Source organism: Xenopus laevis, chromosome 1S (assembly GCF_017654675.1).
Source record: "Xenopus laevis strain J_2021 chromosome 1S, Xenopus_laevis_v10.1, whole genome shotgun sequence".
NCBI classification, from domain to species: domain Eukaryota; kingdom Metazoa; phylum Chordata; class Amphibia; order Anura; family Pipidae; genus Xenopus; species Xenopus laevis.
Window position 1 is genome coordinate 198,075,391 of NC_054372.1, and position 24,962 is coordinate 198,100,352.

The window sequence follows — 24,962 nt, forward strand, 5'->3', positions numbered from 1 at the left end:
GATATCTTAGTGTATCCCAGATAGTTGTCATTATTTCTCTTGATACCCAAGAGTATCACAGATTGTTGTCATTGTTCCTCCTGAGAGCAGTGATCCCCAACCAGTGACTCATGAGCAATATGTTGCGCACTAGCCTCTAGGATGTTGCTCCCAGTGGCTTCAAAGCAGGTGCTTATTTTTTGAATTTCCGGTCTTGGAGGAAAGTTTTAATTGAATAAAAACTAGGTGTACTAGGATGTGGCTCACGGACAATAAAGATCTGAGACCACTGCTCAAGAGTATCCCAGATTGTTGTCATTGTTCATCCTGATATCTGAGGGTATCCCAGATTTTGACATTATTCCTTCTGATATCTGAGGGTATTCCAGATATTAATCATTGTTCTTCCTGATATCTGAGGGTATCCTAGATAGTGATTATTGTTCCTCCTAATATCTGACAGTATCCACGATTATTGTCTGTGTTCCTCTTGATATCCAAGGGTATCCCAGATAGTGATCATTGTTCCTGCTGATATCTGAGGGTATCCCAGATAGTGATTATTGTTCCTCCTGATATCCGAGGATATCCTAGATAGTGATCATTGTTCCTGCTGATATCTGAGAGTATCTAAGATTGTTGTTTTTGTTCCTCTTGATATCCAAGGGTATCCAAGATGGTAATCATTGTTCCTCCTGATATCCGAGCGTATCCCAGATAGTGATCATTGTTCTTTCTGATATCCGAGGGTATCCCAGATAGTGATCATTGTTCTTTCTGCTATCCGAGGGTATCCCAGATAGTGATCATTGTTCCTCCTGATATCTGAGAGTATCCAAGATTGTTGTCTTTGTTCCTCTTGATATCCAAGGGTATCCAAGATGGTAATCATTGTTCCTCCTGATATCCGAGGGTATCCCAGATTGTTGTCTTTGCTCCTCTTTTATCCAAGAATATCCAGCATTGTTGTCATTGCCTATACTAATACCCAATATCCAAGGGTAGCCCAAATAGTTATCGTTAACAGTAATATTACTCATATCCAAGGGTATCTCAATTTATTGAAGAAACATGGCAAATCATTAAACATTTCTACATTTAAATTTACATTTAAGTAGAGAAAACACCTTTATAGAGCTTTGAATCATTCGCCCTCCCATTCCATTTGGATCCTTGTAAGTAGAATTTGGGAAATTCTACTAGGCGGAAAGAATAATTAATTCCCCTTTTTATAATTTTTTTCCTCTGCCGATAATGTTGTGTCCCCAATACACCAAACAATAACAAAGGGACAGGGAAACAGTTTTAATTTCTTATTATAATGGCGGTCTCCTTGTTCTCTGCCCAGAAATTAAATGGCCCCGGTCATCTGGCAGCGAACTGGCATAAAAAAAACGCAATCGCATAGAAAATGACAATGTAAATATTTAATGAAGAGCCGCACCAGGAGATGGGCAGTTGTTCATTAAGGCCTGATTGGTGGAGCCACTAATGCCCAACAGGAATCATCAGTTCCTAATGAACATTTAGGGGCAGATTCATTAAGGGTCGAATTTCGAAGTTAAAAATACTTCGAAATTCGACCCTCGAATTGAAATCCTTCGACTTCGAATATCGAAGTCGAAGGATTTAGCGCTAATCCTGCGATCGATCGATCGAAGGATTTTTCATTCGATCGAACGATTAAATCCTTCGAATCGAACGATTCGAAGGATTTTAATCCAACGATCGAAGGAAAATCCTTCGATCAAAAAAAGGTTAGCAAACCTATGGGGACCTTCCCCATAGGCTAACATTGACTTCGGTAGGTTTTACCTGCCGAAGTAGAGGGTCGAAGTTTTTTTTAAAGGGGAAGTACTTCGACTATCGAATGGTCGAATAGTCGAACGATTTTTCGTTCGATTCGTTCGATTTCGTTAGAATTCGAACGAATTTAACCAATTCGATGGTCGAAGTACCAAAAAAATACTTTTTTTTCATTCGAATCCTTCACTCGAGCTTAGTGAATCGGCCCCATCATGTTACTATTTTCGCTGTACTCTGACCAATCACCCGCCTGTACTTGTCACATTCCGCCTTTCCTCGTGTTTGCTGCATTATCAGTGGGGTGGGGGTACTTAGCTTCGGTGCTGAACTTTTTCACCTACAGACTGTCCACCCACCTGCCCACTTTCTGATCTGGGGGTGGAACAATCTGGAGCGGCCGAGAGCATTGCCAACTCCAATACCATTATATATGTGCTTACACCTCACTGTGTATTATCCTGAAGTACCCATGGGTGCTAATTAATACATTCTTTCTTCAGACCCAGCCCAAAGGACAGTTAGGGTGAGATTTCTGTACTGGATACCCCTGGAACTATAACAGGGTGACACTCCAATTTTTCTATATATCTGTAACCTTGTTATGAGCTAAGGGGGCCCAGTCTGAAGGTCAGTTAGGGGGAGATTTGGGGTGAGTGTTTATTTGTGCCCTGGGTACCCCTGGAATTATAGCAGGGTGACTGTTACCCCAATATTTCTATATATCTGTAACCTTGTTATGAGCTAAGGGGGCCCAGTCTGAAGGTCATTTAGGGAGAGATTTGGGGTGAGTGCTTTTTTGTACCCTGGGTACCCCTGGAACTATAGCAGGGTGACACCCCAATGTTTCTATATATCTGTAACCTTGTTATGAGCTAAGGGGGCCCAGTCTGAAGGTCAGTTAGGGGGAGATTTGGGGTGAGTGCTTATTTGTACCCTGGGTACCCCTGGAACTATAGCAGGGTGACTGTTACCCCAATGTTTCTATATATCTGTAACCTTGTTATGAGCTAAGGGGGCCCAGTCTGAAGGTCAGTTAGGGGGAGATTTGGGGTGAGTGATTATTTGTACCCTGGGTACCCCTGGAACTATAGCAGGGTGACACCCCAATGTTTCTATATATCTGTAACCTTGTTATGAGCTAAGGGGGCCCTCACCACTGATTGATACTTCAAGGCAGGTTTAATATTCAGTGCATTATTGACGTCCCACACACAATTTCAGCTCTACAGGGGGCCCCTCTATACACAGGGCCCAGGGCAGATAACTTTTCTTGGACCCCCCTGATTATTTGTCTGGCTGTGTCCCGGTACAGACATATTACAGTAAGTACAAAGAAAACACATGATCCAGAAAAAATATATAGATTTAACTGCCTATTAATTTAAATCAAAGCCCCAGAAGAAGCCAAGGAACTGTAATTTATGAGCTGTCAAATCCTGAGAAATTCCTTTTGACACTTTGTACTTTCGGTTATTAGAGGCTTTCCAGTGGGGCGATGGCCAAATCCTACTCGGAGCCTCATAATACAGAAAGCCGGGGGTGGAGCCATAATTAAGTTTTCAGTTTGGAACCTTCCATTTGCCCCATTTAATCATTTCACCTGCGCACCGAACTCCCTATCAATTTGAGGGTCAGGGGGTGACCCATTTCGACTCAATTTATTCTCGCGACTTCGGAACAATAGAGACAGAAAACGTACAGCGCTATTTACAGGCTCTGATCACTTTGTTCCAAGAAATACAATATAATGTCCAACTCCATTTCTTAGATTTCAATTTTCCTTTATTTGGCCAAATCTGTTTTTTGGGTGGGGGATCGCTTTAATGGGTTCTGTGATTCCATAATTTCATGTGTCGCACTCCTGGCAGATTTCTATTACTAAATATATTACATTTGATAAAAAGATGGTTTGTGAACCAACCATGGAGTTTTCTTACCGAAATGCATACTGACGTAGAGTCCTGCGCGGAACCAATTTCTAAATTCCGGACCCGACCCGAACCTGCAGCCCAAGGCCCGAACCACAACCCACATATTTACCCACTTTGATCCACTACCAGACCCGCAAATGCCTTATCCGCAACCCGTCCCGCAACCACCATCAAACCGGAATTGACGTCATCAAAAGTGGGCGGGACAGAAACAAGTTTTGCAAAACTTTAAGAGAAGTAAAATATAGACAGTATTACATAAGATAAGAAATTTAGATGAGACCCGTAACCCGACCCATGACCCGCAGGTGGCAATCCTATACCCAATAGGGGTCATTTACTTTGACCACAGACGCAAGTAGAAAAACACTAAGGGGTGTTGGCAAATGTACCAAGGGGCACAAGGCAGTCCTGTAGTTTCCATCTGGCACTTGTGCTTCTTAATTTGTGTATCTGAATGATGTGAAAGTTAAAGGGGCAGATACAGTGGAGGAACTAGATATTACTGGGCTTCACAGCAAAATACTTTTCAGGCCCCCAAAATGTCTAGAGATTGACCTGTTTTACCAATATTTATTGAAATTGTATATGAATTAGGACCTTATGGGCCCCCTGCAGCCGCAGGGTCTGCTTCCTCTGGTTACGCCTCTGGGCAGGTAGGTGAGTTAGGTCCATATATGTTTCCCCTTCCCCACCCACCCCTAATAAAAACAGCTGTATTCACGGGAGGAACTGTAGCTCTCGGCCCTCCATTGTGCAACAGTTCTTGAATGTGCAGACTGTGCCCCTTTTATGCACTTTCCACCCCTGTCCAGCACTTGGCATGTGACCCCCAAAACCAAGGCCGGGTCAAGATAGCGCCCTAGGCAACCCAGCCAGGCACCTTGCTCCCCTCCACCGGCACCGCCACGTCCGTGTGCCCACATGTGAGATGATGTCACACGGGGGGCGTGGTGACAAAAAGGGGAGATCAGAACAGCAGAGGGGAGGAGAGGGGAAAGTGAACATGGACTAAGGGAAGTCAGTAAACCCTTTAAAGGAGAAGGAAAGGCTAAAAGTAAGTAAGCTTTATCAGAAAGGTCTATATAAATACACCAGTAACCCTCAAAGTAATGCTGCTCTGAGTCCTCTGTCAAAAGAAACATCACATTTCTTTCCTTCTATTGTGTACTCATGGGCTTCTGTATCAGACTTCCTGTTTTCAGCTTAAACCTCCAGGGCTAGGGCTTGAGCATGCTCAGTTTACTCCTCTATCCCTGCTGTAATCTGAGCCCAGAGCTATGAGTGAGCAGGGAGAGACTCAGGCAGGAGGTGATGCCACAGGAAGCTAATATGGCAGCTGCTATACTAAACAAACAGAGAGAACGTCTAGAGCTGTTTACTCAGGTATGGTAAAGCATTCTAAAGAATAAATATAATGTTCTCGCTTGTATTATTGCAGCTAAGCTATTGGCAACAATCTGCCTCAGTAGCTTTCCTTCTCCTTTAACAGGTACTTGTCCAGTGCCCCCCTATTGTTGCGCCCTAGGCAGGGGCCTCTTCTGCCTACCCATAGTTCTGGCCCTCCCAAGACTCAGTCTAGGTAAGCAATGCAGCAGCCCCAGTCAGTAAAGTCATATGGCAACACCAACTTGCCTAGACAAGACATAAGATAATTCCTACTCAATGCCTCACAATATATAAAAAAATGTGGTGGTGTTAGAGGCTGCTAATTAAATATATGGCTGTATTGTGTCTCACAAGGCTATTTTATCATGTAAATTAATATATTTATTAACAGCTGCTATTGGTATTGTTCGTGAAGGATGCTGGGAAATGTAGTTCAGTAACAGATGATGCTCATGGCTCAATATCACTGACTAGGAGCCCAGCACCAGGCATTAGGGTTTAGAAAAAAAAAATCAGGAAAAAAAGATTAGAGCAGCCATCAAGAGAGAGATCCATTCAAAAGCCATCAGAGGCGACGGAGAAGGGTGCTCATGGTTCATTTAGATCAGCCTCCGGGGTGTCATACGGCTCCAAGAGCTTCACAAAGTGCTGCTGAGCAACTTAAGAAACTCCGGAACTGTTTTAATGAACCATTTCTCCCCAAGCCCTGGAGTGCATGATCATTGCTATTATACTATGAAAAATAACCGCACACCAAGGAGCTTAGCGATTTAGAGGCTTCCGTTGGCTTGGGGTTAGGCCAAATTTCCCTTCGTTGCTTGATTTTGTTTGTGATGGATTCTTGTATTTACTTTTTTTCTTGCGTATCGAAGCTTTCCCTGGTTACAGGAATCATGGACAAATTGGAGGACGGAAACCCTTCTGGGTGCCGTATAAGACATTATGGGGCCCCAACTTTTAGGGCCTCCAATAAGGAAACCAAAGGAAAGCTTGGGGGCTCAGTTCAAACCTCTTCTTCAAAACTAGATTAAAATGGGGCCCCTCTGAATATAGTTGTATTTTTACCCAAGGCTCTGTAGCCTTCTGCATGGGGCACATTTAGTTCCAAAGTCTCAAAAGGGCAAAGAGATGCTGCTAGAACTCTATAATAATATAAATAGTCATTTAGCTGCTGTTGAATGGAAAAGGAAGGGTCCCAGTCTGGACAGTGCTGATATATAGTGTTACTGTCTCTGTCCTTCTCAACTGCATCTTACACAACACTTGACATCTCATCCACCTGTTGCCATCTTGTCATAAGGGACTCTATACCCTACTGTCGCCATCTTGCCCAACTGTTGAGATCATATCAAACTGTCTTCACTTTGCTCTAGAGTTGACATCTCACCTAGCTGTTCCCATCTTGCCCTACACTTCACATCTCACCCACCTGTTGCCATCTTTACTCTATACCCTACTGTCGCGATCTAATCTTGCTGTCTCCATCTTGTCCTACTATCAACTTTAGAGCAAGATGAAGATAGTTCGGCATGACCTCAACAGTAGGGCAAGATGGAAACAGTAGGACATGATGGTGATAGTAGTGCAAGATGGACACATTAGGACTTGTTGGAGGCAGTAGGACAAGATGGAGGCAGTAGGGCGAGATGGAGACAGTAGGACACTTTGAAAGCAGTAGGGCAAGATGAAAACAGTTGGACAAGATGGAGACAATAATACAGGATAGGAATAGTAGAGTAAGATGGAGAGTGACAGTTGGAGCGGATGAGATAGTAAGAAAAGAGAGTAGAGGTAGGACAAGGTGGAGACAGTAGGACAGGATGGGACAGGCAGATTGAGATGGAAACAGGACAAGATGGGAAAGTAGTGTAGATGAAAGCATCATATCTCTGTTGCCAACAGGACAACATCTCACCTGTTCCCATCTTGCCCTACACTTCACATCTCACCGACCTGTTGCCATCTTTTCATAGGTGATCTTTACCTACTGTAGCTATCTTGTCCTACTGTCAACTCTAGAGCACAGTGGGGCATGATCTCAACAGTAGGACAAGATGGACAGTAGTGCAAGATGGAGACAGTAGGACTTGTTGGAGATAGATGGGCATGATGAAGACAGTTGGAGAAGATGGAGACAATAATACAGGGTAGGAACAATAGAGTAAGATGGAGAGAGTAAAGCACGAGATTGACAGTAGTAGAGGATGAGACAGTAGGGAAAGAGGGAGGAAAAGGTGGAGACAGTAGGACAGGATGGAACAAGCAAAGTGAGATGGAGACAATAGGACAAGATGGGAAAGTAGTGTAGATGAAAGCATTATTTCCATGTTGCCAAAGCTTAAGCCTCATAACCCTAATGAGTTGGATTGGTGGTACTTTTGTTGTATCAGGCTTGTTTTACTGTTGTTCTGCTGCCAAGTCCAGGATTCACATGGCAGGAGTCAAACCCAGTGCTGTAGTGATTGACTAAGATCAAAATAGTGCTCATAAGGACTTTGGAGTAAAGGGGACATTTGTATACAAATACACAGAATTTCTATGATGGAGGCCAAAGTTCCATGACTGTTGTTTTTGAGTTGGGGTAATGTGCCTAATGTTCACTACTAAGCAATATGGCCGTTTCCAGTCAGTAAATGCAAATACAATTGCAGAGAAGGAAGTTGCTTCAGTAATATAAGTGACACTTTCCCATGTCCCCGCCGGCAACAGGGGGAAACAGACACAAGAGAAACCCCATTTATAATTCTGGTTATCTTGTCCCCTTAAAGGAACAGTACCATCAAAAAATTAAAGTGTCTTAAAGTAATATAAATATAATGTAGTGTTGCCCTGCACTGGTAAAACTGGTGTGTTTGCTTCAGGAACACTACTATAGTTTATATAAATAAGCTGCTGTGTAGCAATTGGGTCAGCCATTCAAATGAGAAAAGACTACACAGCAGATAGCAGATAAACTCTGTAGAACATAATCTGTTATCCACTATTTAACCTGTGCCATATAGCTTTTTTTCAATTTCCGCAATTGCTACACAGCAGCTTGTTTATATAAACTATAGTAGTACTTATCTGTTATCTACTGTGTATCCTGTGCTTGAATGGCTGCCCCCATGGCTACACAACAGCTTGTTTATATAAACTATAGTAGTACTTATCTGTTATCTACTGTGTATCCTGTGCTTGAATGGCTGCCCCATGGCTACACAGCAGCTTGTTTATATAAACTATAGTAGTACTTATCTGTTATCTACTGTGTATCCTGTGCTTGAATGGCTGCCCCATGGCTACACAGAAGCTTGTTTATATAAACTATAGTAGTACTTATCTGTTATCTACTGTGTATCCTGTGCTTGAATGGCTGCCCCCATGGTTACACAGCAGCTTGTTTATATAAACTATAGTAGTACTTATCTGTTATCTACTGTGTATCCTGTGCTTGAATGGCTGACCCCATGGCTACACAACAGCTTGTTTATATAAACTATAGTAGTACTTATCTGTTATCTACTGTGTATCCTGTGTTTGAATGGCTGCCCCCATGGCTACACATCAGCTTGTTTATATAAACTATAGTAGTACTTATCTGTTAACTACTGTGTATCCTGTGCTTGAATGGCTGCCCCCATGGCTACACAGCAGCTTGTTTATATAAACTATAGTAGTACTTATCTGTTATCTACTGTGTATCCTGTGCTTGAATGGCTGCCCCCATGGCTACACAGCAGCTTGTTTATATAAACTATAGTAGTACTTATCTGTTATCTACTGTGTATCCTGTGCTTGAATGGCTGCCCCCATGGCTACACAGCAGCTTGTTTATATAAACTATAGTAGTACTTATCTGTTATCTACTGTGTATCCTGTGCTTGAATGGCTGCCCCCATGGCTACACAGCAGCTTGTTTATATAAACTATAGTAATGTTTCTGAAGCAAACACACAGTTTTACCAGTGCAGGGCAGCAGTACATGATATTTTCATTACTTTAAAAACTTTCATTTTTTGTTGTTACTGTTCTTTTAAACACCAGGAAAACTCACGCTTGAGAAAGTAACAGATCCATATTAAATTCTCCCGTCTTTATTCCCCTCTCAAAAGAAATTGCATTTTTAAGCCCCCGAACAAGGGATTAGTGATTGGCAGCTCCTCCGATCTTTGTCTCCTTTTTATTTTTCATTCCCCCCCTCTCTCTTCGAATCCTATTTAGTCAAAGAGTTTAATATAAAGTGAGGTCTGTCTGGGCCGTCTGTCTGGGCTCCGAGCGGGAACGATGGAGACGAGGGAAGGGAGATCGCACTTAAGTTGCAGCAATTGCGAAGAAGCGTTTCAATTACCCTTTGTGAAGTCTAGAAAGAGACATCATTAATTTGATGTGAAAAGTCATTAGGGCAGAAGCGAGGGGGAAAATACGGCCTTTTTTTTTTTTTTTTTTTTTAAACTTTGCAACTCGCTCGTCTAAAATATAATAAAATATCTGCATAGAGATTATTGTTTCCCCAAGCACAATCCTATTCTATTATATATATATATATATATATTTATATATATATACAGAATTCGGCCTTTTCAGCAGGATTTGGATTCAGCTGAATCCTTTCGCCTGGCCAAACCGAATCCGAATTTGCATATGTAAATTAGGGGTGGTTAGGGAAATCATGTGACTTTTTATTAGGGATGCACCGAATCCACTATTTTGGATTCGGCCGAACCCCCGACTCCTTTGTCAAAGATTCGGCCGAATACTGAACCGATTACGAATCCTAATTTGCTTTAATTAGGGTTGGGAAGAGGAAATTTTTTTTACTTCCTTTTTTTGTGACAAAAAGTCACTCAATTTCCCTCCCCGCCCCTAATTTGCATATGCAAATTAGGATTTGGTTCGGCCGGCCAGAAGGATTCGGCCGAATCCTGTTGAAAAAGGCCGAATCCCGAACCAAATCCTGGATTTGGTGCATCCCTACTTTTTATCACAAAAGAACAATTTGTTTCACTTTTTCCTGTCCATAATTTTCATAAGCAAATTAGGATTTGGATTCGGTTCGGCATCCAGCCAAATCTTTCACCAAGGATTCAGGGATTCGGCCGAATCCCAAATAGTGGATTCGGTGCATCCCTAATATACACACCTATGGGAGGGAAGGCACTGGCAGGACTGTATATAAGAACACGATGCCTATATATATATATATATATAGTTTTATACAGTATACACAAGCCCCCTGGTTCAAGTGGACCCCCTGGGGACAGATCAGGTCCAAAAAATCCATCACCAACGTGTTTTATCATCCTGTCATACTCACTCCTGCTCTACATGACCGCAGCCTGTTGGAAGAGGAAGCGATTCATGATTTGTTTTAGCTAATTGCACATGACTTAATTATCTCCCCTACCACCAGAAAATTGCCTGCGCCGTTCGGGAGGATGTTTTCCCCAATTCACGAGGGTGGGATTAGGAAGTAACTGTGATCCTAATTGGTTGCAAAAAGTTGGCAGGGTTAATGGCAAAGGGTTAACCCCTACAGAGTCTGCAGCCCTGACATGGGAAGCGACTCAGATCCATAGGGGAATAAAATTGCTAGAAATCCCCAAATACACCGGGGTATAAAACTAGAGCATGAAGCATGATAATGAAGCAAACTGTATATATGAGTTATTTACTACTAAGGAGGGAAGAAGTTCAGAGGGTTAGGATTAGGGTTATAACCTGACTGCTCATTAAACAAGCACCTCCACCCTACTGTGGCTGTGGTCTGTACCTTCCACCAGATACTAAAATCCTAAAACAAGGTGCAGACCACAGTATCAGGGGGTGAAGGCCAACCCTTTCCCTATTGGCAGGTGATATGGACAGGGGCCAATGTTCTCTGCTGCTGATTTACTTGTACATCTGAATGAATCAAGAAGATGATTGGAAAAATCCAATTCAGGTAGACTGTATTCCTAAATGACCCCTTGCAGGTTTAATTAAAGGGATACTGTCATGGGAAAAAACTTTTTTTTCAAAATGAATCAGTTAATAGTGCTGCTCCAGTAGAATTCTGTACTGAAATCCATTTCTCAAAAGAGCAAACAGATTTTTTTATATTCAATTTTGAAATCTGACATGGGGCTAGACATTTTGTCAATTTCCCAGCTGCCCCTGGTCATGTGACTTGTGCCTGCACTTTAGGAGAGAAATGCTTTCTGGCAGGCTGCTGTTTTTCTTTCTCAATGTAACTGAATGTGTCTCAGTGGGACCTGGATTTTACTATTGAGTGTTGTTCTTAGATCTACCAGGCAGCTGTTATCTTGTGTTAGGGAGCTGCTATCTGGTTACTTTCCCATTGTTCTTTTGTTTGGCTGCTGTGGGGGAAAAGGGAGGGGGTGATATCACTCCAACTTGCAGTACAGCAGTAAAGAGTGACTGAAGTTTATCAGAGCACAAGTCACATGACTTGGGGCAGCTGGGAAATTGACAATATGTCTAGCCCCATGTCAGATTTCCCAATTGAATATAAAAAAATCTGTTTGCTCTTTTGAGAAATGGATTTCAGTGCAGAATTTTGCTGGAACAGCACTATTAACTGATTCATTTTGAAAAAAATGTTTTTTCCCATGACAGTATCCCTTTCAGGTATAAAACACAAGAAGGCACTAGCCCACCCTAGTTTCACTAGAAGGGGGTCTTTAGAACTGTACCATGGGGTGGTCCAACTTTAAGTTATCTTTTTGTATGTTATAGAATGGCTTATTCCTAGCAACTTTTCAATTGGTCTTCATTTTTTATTTTTTTCCCTCATTTGTCTTCTTCTTCTGATCCTTTCCAGCTTTCAAATAAAGAGTCACTGACCCCATCTAAAAAAACAAATACTCTGTAAAGCTATTGTTATTGCTACTTTGTATTACTCGCCTTTCGATTCTCCTATTCATATTCCAGTCTTTTATTCAGATCAGTGCATGGTTACTAGGAAAATGTGGACCTTGGCAACCAGATTGCTGAAATTGCAGAGCTACTGAATAAAAAGCTAAATAACTTAAAAACCACAAATAATAAAAAATGAAAACCAATTGCAAATTGTCTCAGAAAATCCCTCTCTACATCATACTAACAGTTAACTCCAAGGTGAACAGCCCCTTTAAGGAAGGCCGTGTAGAAGCACAGGCATAAGAGTTGTTGGCTGGCAGATACAGTCGACAGTTTCAAGTAAGGGTTGGTTGACTGATAGAGCAACCTACTCTCATTCACTCAATTCCATATTTTCTTTTGCAAACGATATTTCCTTGTTTAGCTTTGTAACCAATGCCGTGTATATAACCAATAAGCGTGAGTTATTGGCACATCCTGGTGTCCCCAAAATATGGTAAGCATCTCTTAATTTTGTTCCAGAAGACAGAAAACTCTTCGTGGGCATGCTCAATAAACAGCAGTCAGAGGACGACGTGCGGCGACTATTCGAAGCTTTCGGGAACATTGAAGAGTGCACCATCCTGCGAGGGCCCGACGGGAACAGCAAAGGTACAGTCATTGCCCCGGGTGTAAGAGACCCTCGCAGTGACTGCAGTGGGGGTCACACAGGTGCAGAGTTTCCTCCAAAAAATCAAATATTTGTCTTATTACAGCAAATGCTGCCTGCTGTTATTGTTATTAGAGAAAACTTTGCACCAATCAGGAGGGGGGTGACTGTACTGGGGGCAAGGTGGCACTGCAGGGTGAGAAGCGGCCAATCATTTCATGGGTGGGGGATCCCTGTTGCAAAATTTACATTGAGGCCCATAATTCTCTACTTACCCCCCATAAAGCTCTACTTACCCTTCATAAGTCTCTACTTACCCCCATAAGTCTCTACTTACCCCCATAAATCTCTACTTACCCCCCAATAAGTCTCTACATACCCCCATAAAGCTCTACTTACCCTCCATAAAGCTCTACTTACCCTTCATAAGTCTCTACTTACCCCCATAAGTCTCTACTTACCCCCATAAATCTCTACTTACCCCCCAATAAGTCTCTACATACCCCCATAAAGCTCTACTTACCCTCCATAAAGCTCTACTTACCCTTCATAAGTCTCTACTTACCCCCATAAGTCTCTACTTACCCCCATAAATCTCTACTTACCCCCATAAAGCTCTACTTACCCCCAATAAGTCTCTACTTACCTCCTATAAAGCTCTACTTACCCCCAATTAGTCTCTACTTACCCCCCATAAGTCTCTACTTACCCCCCATAAGTCTCTACTTACCCCCATAAATCTCTACTTGCCCCCAATAAGTCTCTACTTACCCCCATAAAGCTCTACTTACCCCCATAAGTCTCTACTTACCCCCATAAGTCTCTGCCCAGACCCCCAGCCTTAAATATGCACTGATAAATACCCTCCCGATCTGCCAGAAACCCCACCCACTTCCCAAAAATTCCAGCCCACTCCCACCTTAAAGGGTTTGTGAACTGTTAGTAGGATGTAGAGAGGGATATTCTGAGACAATTTGCAATTGGTCTTCATTTTTTATTATTTGTGTTTTTTTTACTTATTTAGCTTTTTATTCAGCAGCTCTTCAGTTTGCAGTTTCAGCCACCTGGTTGCTAGGGTCCAAATTCCCCTAGCAACCATGCATTGATTTGAATAAGAGACTGGAATATGAATAGGAGAGGCCTGAATAGAAAGATGAGGAATAAAAAGTAGCATTTTTTTAGATGGGGTAAGTGACCTGGAAAGAAGGAAAAAAGACAATCAATTCAAAAACTATAAGAAAGAAATGAAGGCCAATTGAAACGTTTCTTAGAAGTAGTCATTCTATACTAAATTGAATTTAAAGTTGAATCATCCCTTTAAAACGAGGGGTTACTGATACCAATACACGTTGCAATGATTTTATATGTGATGCTTCCGGCCCCTCTAGCAACTCCCAGCACCTCCCATAAGCCTTCAGCCGTCCCTGTGTATATTCAGAAGCATCTGGAGGGACATAAGGGGATTTCTGTGGGCCAAAATGCACATGACGGGGGTTCTGGATGATTTGCACTTGGTCCTTACTGAGCTGTAGCTTTCTAGCAATTCTGACTCACGGTCTAATGATGTGATCTGTATATTGTGTCGTACATCAGTGGGGAGAGAGGTCTGGCTGCTGCTCCTCACCTGATTTATATATATATTATTATTATATATTACTGAGCAGAGCAGAGCAGCACTGGATGAAACTCCTGGAAAGCTCCGTAGAAAACAATGGATCTTCCACCCCTCTGTGACACAAGTGCATGATCTGCCCCCCAATAGGACAATTGCACTGGCAGTTGGGGGCAAGAGGCGAGTCCAGTTTTGAAATAGGCCCTGGCCGTACCCTGAGCCCCCCCCCTTTATAGAGGCCTAAAAAATAGTGACTGTCTATGACTTCTGACAACAGCCCCTTTATTGTATAAATGTAGATGTGTTGTGCTTTCCTTAATGTAGTTTTTATTTCTAAATGACACTGTTTACACTGCAAATAATTCACTGTACAATATAAAATGTCATTCCTGAACCAGCAAGTGTATTTAGTTGTAATATTGGTGTGTAGGGGCATCTCAGCTCATTTTGCCTGGTCATGTGATTTCAGAAAGAGCCAGCACTTTAGGATGGAACTGCTTTCTGGCAGGCTGCTGTTTCTCCTACTCAATATAACCAAATGTGTCTCAGTGGGACCTGGATTTTACTATTGAGTGTTGTTCTTAGATCTACCAGGCAGCTGTTATCTTGTGCTAGGGAGCTGCTGTCTGGTTACCTTCCCATTGTTCTGTTGTTAGGCTGCTGGGGGGGGGGTGATATCAGTCCAACTTGCAGTACAGCAGTAAAGAGTGACTGAAGTTTATCAGAGCACAAGTCACATGACTGGAGGCAGCTGGGAAACTGACAATATGTCTAGCCCCGTGTCAGATTTCAAAATTAAGTATAAAATATGTGAAACGGATTTCAGTGCTGGAGCAGCACGAATAACTGATGCGTTTTGAAAAAAACGTTTTCTCCCCTGACAGTATCCCTTTAAGATTGCTGCTGCATCGCAACTAAGGGCAGAGACACACGCTGCTATTTCAGGAGGTTAGTTGTCCAGTGACAAATCGGCAACTAATCTTCCTCATGAGGCAACTTCGGGCGACTTCAGAAAACTGAGTGTTCCAAGTGCCATCCCACCGGCGATTTACATTCTAGCCGTCAGGAAGGCAGTTCAGGGAGATTAGTCGCCCGAAGAAGAAGCGATTTGTCACTGGGCAACTAATCTCCTGAAATAACAGCGTGTGTCTCTGTCCTTAACATCTGATGATTCTCTTGGGCACATATCTCTGCAGTACAGATAACACTCCCTATTGGTCAGTTTGACTGATAATGGGTCACTACTGGATCAACTAGCAGTTAGGCAGGAGTCACAAAAAGGTTGTAATCAATTGTATTATTGCAACCTTCTGCTATGTTACTAGGGAAGCCCTGATAGAGAACTAATACATCGTGATAAAGCGTCAGCACTTGGGCAGCCTTGATACACAGTGAATACTTTTATTTAGGTGGCCCTAATAAAGAAATAATACTTGAGGGGGCAGTAAAAGTGTTAAAACCTGGGTTTTGATAAAGAGTTAATACTTGGGACACTGATACAGATTTAAAATGTGGACAGCCCTGATAAAGGGTTAACACTCGGGCAGCAATAAAAAATAGTTAACACTTGGGCAGCAATGATAAAGGGTTAATACTTGGGCAGCAATAATAAAGGGTTAATACCTGGGCAGCAATGAAAAATAGTTAATACTTGGGCAGCAATAATAAAGGGTTAATACTTGGGCAGCAATGATAAAGGGTTAATACTTGGGCAGCAATAATAAAGGGTTAATACTTGGTACACTGATACAGATTCAATTCTTGGACAGCCCTAATAAAGGGTTAATACTTGGGCAGCAATGAAAAATAGTTAATACTTGGGCAGCAATAATAAAGGGTTAATACTTGGGCAGCAATAATAAAGGGTTAATACTTGGTACACTGATACAGATTTAATTATTGGACAGCCCTAATAAAGGGTTAATACTTGGGCAGCAATAATAAAGGGTTAATACTTGGTACACTGATACAGATTTAATTATTGGACAGCCCTAATAAAGGGTTAATACTTGGGCAGCAATAATAAAGCATTAATGAACATTAATGATAAGGGTTAATACATGGACAGCCCTGATAAAGTGTTAATACTTTGGCAGAAATGATAAAGGGTTAATACTTGGGCAGAAAGCTAACGGTTTAATATGTGGACAGTCCTGATAAAGGGTTAATACTTGGGCATCACTGATACGGGGGTTAATAGTAGGAGGACGAGGCTAATCTGGACAAGAACCCCAGAGAGGAGACTTTGCTGTTGCACCAGGTTGTGGCTTCTGAATCAAAGCTGCGACAGTGGGAACCTACAGTGCAGGACAATGAGCCAGTTTGGGAATGCGTTTTACCCCCCTGCGACTATAATGAAAAGCTTCATTTTTATCCTTTTAAGATGGTTTTTGAGCCATTTCATCAGGAAATCATGAGTGACATTCTGGACAGACTGATACATTTATTCATTATTCCTGCCAGTTGTTTGCTGGTGCGGCCCCCCAGCTCTAACAAGACTGGGACAATGGAGACAGTAGTCAATGTAATAAGAGACACAGCCCCTAATTGTCCCCCTTTAAATAACATTTTAGTCTGATTCAGAGGGATATTCTGTGACAATTTGCAATTGGTCATCATTTTTTTTATTATTTGTGGTTTTTCAGTTATTTAGCTTTTTATTCAGCAGCTCTCCAGTTTGCAATTTCAGCCGTCTGGTTGCTAGGGGCCAAATTCCCCTAGCAACCATGCACTGAATTGAATAAGAGACTAGAATAGGAGAGGCCTGAATAGAAAGATGAGTAATACAAAGTAACAATAACAATACATTTGTAGCCTTACAGAGTATTTGTTTTTTTAGATGGGGTCAGTGACCCCCATTTAAAAGCTGGGAAGAGTCAGAAGAAGAAGGCCAATAATTCAGAAACTATAAGAAGGAAAAATGAAGGCCAGTTGAAAAGTTGCTTAGAATTAGTCATTCGTTATCATACTAAAAATTGAAGGTTTTAAGATTTAATTGAAGCCATGCACTGGGGCAAGACTAACTTTTATACAGCCGAAGATCGAAGGGAAAGCAAAGCCTCAGGCAGTGACTGTAGCATTTCCCTGTATGAATCAATGAGCCAGAGCTGTGAGCTAGACAGGCTGCAGTCATTAATGAGTTAATGATATGATTGTAATCAGGGCATTGCATTTCTTACATGTGACCTGGATTCTGTCACATGATCCCGTAACCGTACTGCTAGCACTTTATTATATCCAGGGGTCTGACCTTTGTTATTCTCTCCCTGCAGGGTGTGCGTTTGTGAAATATTCATCACACGCAGAAGCACAGGCAGCGATTAACACTTTACATGGGAGCCAGACGATGCCGGTGAGTAGATCAACCACCATCTTTATTCCAGCACCCTGATTTACACAATCACCCCCGGGCTACTGGGTGCCAAGGATCCTGCAAATTGGTGTAAATGAACCTTCTCACATGCACTTAAAGCAATTGTCATCTCTAAATTAGATTTGTAATATAAGTGCCCTATGCAACTCTGCAGTTGGTCTTCTTTTTTATAAGGTTTTTGGACACAGAACCCCTCAGTGACTTCTAATATCTTAATAATGCACAAAAGCCATGAATATCTTGTAAATTATAAAGTGAATAAAATAAGGATATTATAAGTTACTGAGGACTTTCATGACCATATAAAAACATGAGGCCGAAGGCCGATTTATTCAGGTCATGGAACTCCGAGGTAACTTCTAATATCCTCATATTTTGCAACGGGGGGTACTTTATATGGTAACAGAACAACCCTTCAGTGACTTCTAATATCCTTATCATTTACAGTAGGGGGTACATTATCCCTTATAATACATGAGTGATACTCAGAGTTCCCTGTATAACTCAGCCTGCAGCCTTGTGCCTTTATATGGTCACAGAACAACCCCTCAGTGACTTCTAATATCCTTATCATTTACAGTAGGGGGTACATTATCCCTTATAATACATGAGTGATACTCAGAGTTCCCTGTATAACTCAGCCTGCAGCCTTGTGCCTTTATATGGTCACAGAACAACCCCTCAGTGACTTCTAATATCCTTATCATTTACAGTAGGGGGTACATTATCCCTTATAATACATGAGTGATACTCAGAGTTCCCTATATAACTCAGCCTGCAGCCTTGTGCCTTTATATGGTCACAGAACCCCTCAGTGATGTCTGTACAGAAGGGGGTACATTGGGTATTAACATGTCCCATGCATGACGTCCGTGTTAGATGCTCTAATCGTGTAGTAAGTGCAACTCACATGGATATGAGAGGGGAAGAGCGAGGAAGGGCTGAATACTAATGAAGAGCAGAGCATGTGCAATTCTTTTAAATTATGTAGAAATCTTTGAATTTTTTAGTGTTTACAGAAGTGCTCTGCATTCCGCTGCTTGCTCCATATAGATACAGAAGATGTCTCTCTCCTGGTAAATCACTTAAATTACTGAGCTCCCAAAAGGAATAAATACTCATACATACATTCAATTTCTGTATAAAATATATACAGTATCCCTGAACTTGTAGCAGTGATGACTTTGGGCTCTGCACATGGTGGGCCTCTGCAAGAGGGACAGTAGATATAGTATGACTGGATAGAAACAGTAGGACAAGATGGGGACAGTAGGACAAGATGGAGGCAGTAGGACAAGATGGAGAAAGTAGGACAAGATGGAGAAAGTAGGACAAGATGGAGACAGTAGGGCAAGATGGAGACAGTAGGACAAGATGGAGCCAGTAGGACAAGATGAAGACAGTAGGATAAGATGGATACAGTAGGGCAAGATGGGGACAGTAGTACAAGATGGAGACAGTAGGACAAGATGGAGGCAGTAGGACAAGATGGAGAAAGTAGGACAAGATGGAGACAGTAGGATAAGATGGAGACAGTAGGGCGAGATGGAGACAGTAGGGCAAGATGGAGACAGTAGGACAAGATGGAGGCAGTAGGACAAGATGGGGACAATAGGACAAGATGGAGACAGTAGGACAAGATGGAGAAAGTAGGACAAGATGGAGACAGTAGGGCAAGATGGAGACAGTAGGGCAAGATGGAGACAGTAGGACAAGATGGAGGCAGTAGGACAAGATGGGGACAATAGGACAAGATGGAGACAGTAGGACAAGATGGAGAAAGTAGGACAAGATGGAGACAGTAGGGCAATATACAGTAGAGGCAATATGAAAAGACAGTAACAGTCTGCCAGAGGTAGCCAACAGCTGTTCCTAGTAACTTTAAGAAATTCTTTTAAAAGTAGAAATATGTAAGTGTAACGTCAATGTGCAAAAAGCACAACTGCACTCTCTGCGCTAGTGATGCCACCCATCCTCACCCCAAATAATAACAAAAAATAAGCAAGAGGTATGAGGGGCTGGCATTGAGTAGAGTGTCTCAGGGCAGCAGTGAGGGCAGAATCATTGAAAGCAGAGGGAATGGAGTCAAATGGTTAATGTAGGAGAATAAACAGACTAAGGGCATGATAGTGACTTGGGCACAAGTGGGCAACATTTGGGCAAGATGGCAGCAATTGTATAGATTGAAGGCAATAGGACAAAGTGCTGAGAGTAAGGTGAGTTGGGAGACATAGGGCACTAATAATATTGTTGGACAGTAGGACAAAATTTCACTTCATGTTACTGCTGTGTAATCTGCACCCCTTTCATTGTTGTTGAAATACAACTCCCAGCAACCTCTGAAGGCTGTGAGATTTTGTAGGAGTGGCATTGTAGCTCATATACTTACATAAACATATAGGGGCCCATGGACTGACCATGTCTAATTCCTACAGAAAGTGGCAAAGTCTGCTCGGCACTGGGTCCTCATTATTCCTATCAGGTCTCCATTTCCCCTCTATCTCGGCATCTGTCAGGATCATTACTGCTCTGTGGATTTCTCTTCGCACAACATATGGTGCCTCCTAGTTTTGTGAAACGGCAACTTTCTTTAATGACAGTTATTCCCTCCCAGCTCCCCAGATAAAAGCCACATTCCCGCACATACGGGTATTGCTCACTTTCTATTGGCTCCCAAAGTTTCCGTTCAGGGGCCGTGTGGGCTTGTGAAAGAGAAGAACTTGCTGCACAAGGCAGGGGAACCAGGATAGACCTCATCTTATTGGTTACGCTGTTCGCTGGTTCCGTTTCAGTCTAGATGCATTGTCTTACAATGGACCAGAACAACAGAATGATGAATCCTTGGCTTTGTTGAGATGGGTTTCCTACACTGTATAACCAAAATTATTACCTGCAGTGATGAGTTGCGGTAGTGTGATGGACAAGTTTGGCAGACGCCTGGAGAAACCTACCTGTGTAGAGTTTGGTGGAGGAGTATTAATAGTCTGGGGCTGTTTCCATGCTTTGGGCCCCTGGTTCTAGTGAAAGTAAACAATGGAATTCTTGACAATTCCATGTCAAATAGTTTGTGTCTTTGGTTTGGAAAAGACTCTTTCCAATTTCAGACAATAATGCCCCATGCACAAAGCCAGGTCCGTATAGAATGAGATGCTGAAATGAGAAGAACCTGACTGCACAGAGCCCTGACCTTAACACAACTGAACCCCATAGGATGAATTGGAACCCAACGCCCAACCTCACTAATGCCCTTGCGTCTGAATGGGAGTAACTCCCAGCAATGATGTCCCAGTGGAACCTTCCCAGAAGAATAGGGGCTTTATGTAATAAAGTGTATCAGCTCTGGTGCCTCCAGACATCTTTTATCTTCTACCTGGACAGTTGACCCAATTTTATCCACATAATACAGTTTCATGACTCCGGATAGAAAGCCCGGCGGCACTCAGCACATTGCACTATAGGATAAGAACCAATCAGCAGCTAGGCTGACCTGGTAGGGAACTGAAGTCTGTTTTTGCTTGTGTGACTGCAGGGCTGTGATTGGCTATCCTCAATCTACTTTGCTTCTAGCATGGACTGTTAGGACACACCCACCCCTCATTTGAGACACCGGCAGCGACTATAGGATAAGAACCAATCAGCAGCTAGGCTGACCTGGTAGGGAACTGAAGTATGTTTTTGCTTGTGTGACTGCAGGGCTGTGATTGGCTATCCTCAATCTACTGTGCTTCTAGCATAGACTGTAAGGACACACCCACCCCTCATTTGAGACACAGGCAGCGACTGTAGCAGATCTATGGGAAGTTCCAATAAAGTGGGCAGTTTTTAAACATAATATTAATTTTTTTAAGTAATACTGGCGCCATATATTATTCATATTTCCATATATTATTCATTATTGCCTACAAGATTAGGGTTTTTTTATGTCTGCTTTAACCCCTGTAGTAAAGGCATGAAGTCAAAATAAATATTAAATGTTAATTGTAAAAGCAATCGCATCCAATTAGTAAAAAAGCTTGAACACAATAGTGCATTTTTAATTCAATAGATGCAATTGCAACCAGCACAAATGCAGGTGTGGTTGCACTTACACGCTCATTATTATTAAGTGACCTGTGTGCTTCCATTTTGTATTGTGGGTGGGCTTTAAATGGGTGTGGCCCACCTCCCAAGGCAGAGCCTCCCCCTGTAGCTCCATGGAAGAGAACATAATCCTACGATCCCAGCTTGTCATAAGTTTGGTGTTTTTATAAGAGCTTTTGAAATGGAACGTTCCATTATAATAATAATTTCAGGCACAATCTGATTTCTTTGGGAAACAAAGGAGCTTTTGGAGCATTTATCCTGGGTTTCCATTGCTCTGAGTTACAAGCCGGGGAGGTGAATGGGGCCTCTCATATAAAAGGCTGTGCCGCAGTGCTCATTTGTATGTTATTAACGGCTCTTGTACAACATTCCCCGCACCTGAACACTTTCAATAAAGGCAGAAAGTAATCAGGAGCAACAAAAAGTCTCCTTGAATATAGAGGCAGCTTTGAGTCACACACGGCTGCTCCCAATAAAAGAAGAACATATTTTGTGAAAAACAAGATATTATCATCCCCTCAACGCGTGTGACTGAGCCAGCTGCCTGGCAGATGCTGGGAAGACGCTTCCCCTCTCCCTTTTTGAACTTAAAGACAAAGACGCTCCTGACTTGCCATCAGCTCGGAGAAGGGAGCGGAATGTTAATCAAGCTCCCCAAACCCCGAGGTTCCTTGTTGAGGGGGGAGACTCTGTCGGCTCTACAGAGACCTCCTGGATTCCTCCAAATGAAACTGTCTGCAGCTTGTCAACTTCTCGCTTGATGTTGGGTTCTAGGCCTGTATGTGTGAAACTGCCTGCCGTGCATTCATCAACTGTCAGCTTACAGGTGCATTGCCAGTCTGCCGTGCCAACAGCCAACGGTACAAAATCACATACCGTATCTCTTTTATTGGTATTATTGTAACAACATATTCTGCAGGGCTGTGCCTAAGGTTACATGGCAAGGAACATACAGGCAAACCTATACAGTAGGTGTAAAGGGACCTGACTTCAAAGGCTTACAGTCTAAATGGAACAGGAATAAGTGAGACAATAGCTTGGTGACCACTAACTTCATAGGTGCCAGTAGGGAGACTTTTTGTATGAGCAATGCTAGGATCAGCGAGATGCCTTGTGAGAAGATCCCATAGATTGTTTAAGGAAGCTGAAGAGTTTTTAAGGAATAATTTGAAGCTTATTAGGGAAGGGGGACATCAACATGGTGGAGTTATGAATCCTGCATGTGGGAGCTGCCTGGTGAAGTCCTTTAACAATGCACGAGGGTCTGATTCATTGGAGGGACAAAGTGGTAAGAACATATCTGGTTTGCATTGTAAAGTTGGTCATTGTTACAGAAAATTCTACAGGTGAGGGCCAAGAGTTCTAATTTTTGTGAGATTTAAAATGATAAGAGAAAGCCAAGGATTAGCAGAGATGTACAGAACAGGGGATTTAAGGTAGATGATTCTTGTAGTCTCATTTTGGATCAACTTTAGATGGAGGCGGTTGCACTAGTGATAGACAGGGTGGGGTATATGTGTGGTGGCAATTTGATCAGTTCTGCTGGAGCTTTAGGAAGTGAAAGGACATCCAAGAGAATACCGTAGAGGTAATATTTATGGTATAGCAAAAGTGTTACAGCATCAACAAAAAGAAGGTAGTATGAGCCAGAAGAGTTAATGAGTTGGCCAAGCGATTTGGTGTATAAGGAGAAAATAAGGATCCAAGGAGTGAACCTCGAGGGACCCCAACCGATAGATCATGTGATCTTGGAAAGAGACAAAGTGTAGTTAAACAGGTGTGATGAGAGGCAGGAGCAGGTAGAGATTTGGGATTAAAGATGTATAAAAGGCATTTGAATGTAAAGATACTAATGTGCTCAAATATAGACACTGTCTAACTGCAAACCTCTAGGCGGAACTCCCTCTGTAGGGAAAGTAAGCTCTGTTAATAAAAAGAAAAGATCATTTTTAATATCTCCACTAGGTAAGCCAACAGGAAAAATAAATATTTAGGTAAGGGGGAAAAAATGTTCAATTTACGGGAGTTGCAAAACCTCAGCAATCAGTCAATTTGCCATTCCTTGTCCTACAGAGCTCAGAATTGACTAGTGGCTGTGGGCGCAGATAATCACCCAAGTTACTGTGCCCTTCCATTGGCACTAGTTGAGTTCTATGTGGCAGTATTTACAAGTCTAATGAAGTTGTTTGCTTCAACTCGGAAAGAAGAAAAAACCTTGAGCCTCCGTTCAGCCGCCTGGATTTTGCACATTTACAGTCTTTCACTGGTTTAAGTGCACTCGGGGCGTGTATAAAGCCTCTTGCTGAGGGGATAACTGGCTTCCCTGTTGTGCTATTGGTCATCTGAACGGCAGGAATGCAAAGTCGTTTGATTTCGAGCAGAACTGGAACTGCTCTGAGCCCGTCCGTTGAGGAACAAGTTGATGGAAGATCACGATTTGCTTGAGATCAATGGCCCAGTGATAGAGCCTAAACCTCTCTCCTGTGATGAATTAAAGGAAAGATGAGCTCTTTAGCAGTAATGAGCACCAGGCTTTATGGCCGAGCAATATCTGCTTTGATTTTGTGCTATTGTCTTTCAACATAGGGAGATTGTCTTGTTATTGGGTTTATGGGATTATTTCCGCTTGATCAAACTATGAACCGTGCAAAGTACGTGCAATTAACAACAAGCAGAGTAAATAATAGAAGGGACTATAGAGCACTAATAACCCAAATTATCTTGTCTCTGTGTGAAAGAGTCTACTTCAAAGCATTACTCCAGCCACTTCTTTATCATCATGTCTCTCTAGCTCTAGTACTATAAGAACATGACCACCTAAATCAAAGGTCTCAACTGAACATACAAGTGGGTATAACTCATTCCCATATTCCTCTCCAATAAGTGGATTTTCAAAGCAGCAGAATTAGGTGATTACTCATTTACATATTGCCTCTGCAAGCAATGCAATTATAAAGGATGGGACTGTGACTGTGGGATACAGGTATAGTAGGGAGATATGGTGTCTATAGTAACAGTGGATAATAGTCTCTGGGAAGGGAGTGTGACTGTGGGATAGCAGGTATAGTAGGGAGAGATGGTGCCTATAGTAACAGTGGGATAATAGTCTCTGGGAAGGGAGTGAGACTGTGGGATAGCAGGGATAGTAGGGAGAGATGGTGCCTATAGTAACAGTGGGATAATAGTCTCTGGGAAGGGAGTGTGACTGTGGGATAGCAGGTATAGTAGGGAGAGATGGTACCTATAGTAACAGTAGATAATAGTCTCTGGGAAGGGAGTGTGACTGTGGGATAGCAGGTA

At 42.3% G+C, this 24,962-nt stretch overlaps 1 protein-coding gene across 13 annotated transcripts in view; it reads left to right on the forward strand.

Annotated features, from left to right (window-relative positions):
• LOC108705540 (CUGBP Elav-like family member 4) overlaps positions 1 to 24,962 on the forward strand; it is a 614,898-nt gene that overhangs the window by 517,918 nt on the left and 72,018 nt on the right. For 7 of the 13 annotated variants that reach the window (XM_041580672.1, XM_041580670.1, XM_041580660.1 and 4 more), the window contains exons 4-5: positions 12,468 to 12,596; positions 17,479 to 17,558. In XM_041580672.1, coding sequence (XP_041436606.1) covers positions 12,468 to 12,596; positions 17,479 to 17,558 — 209 coding nt within the window. The remainder of the gene's footprint in view (positions 1 to 12,467; positions 12,597 to 17,478; positions 17,559 to 24,962) is intronic. The other 6 variants (XM_041580662.1, XM_041580667.1, XM_041580664.1 and 3 more) reach the window with 2 other exon arrangements.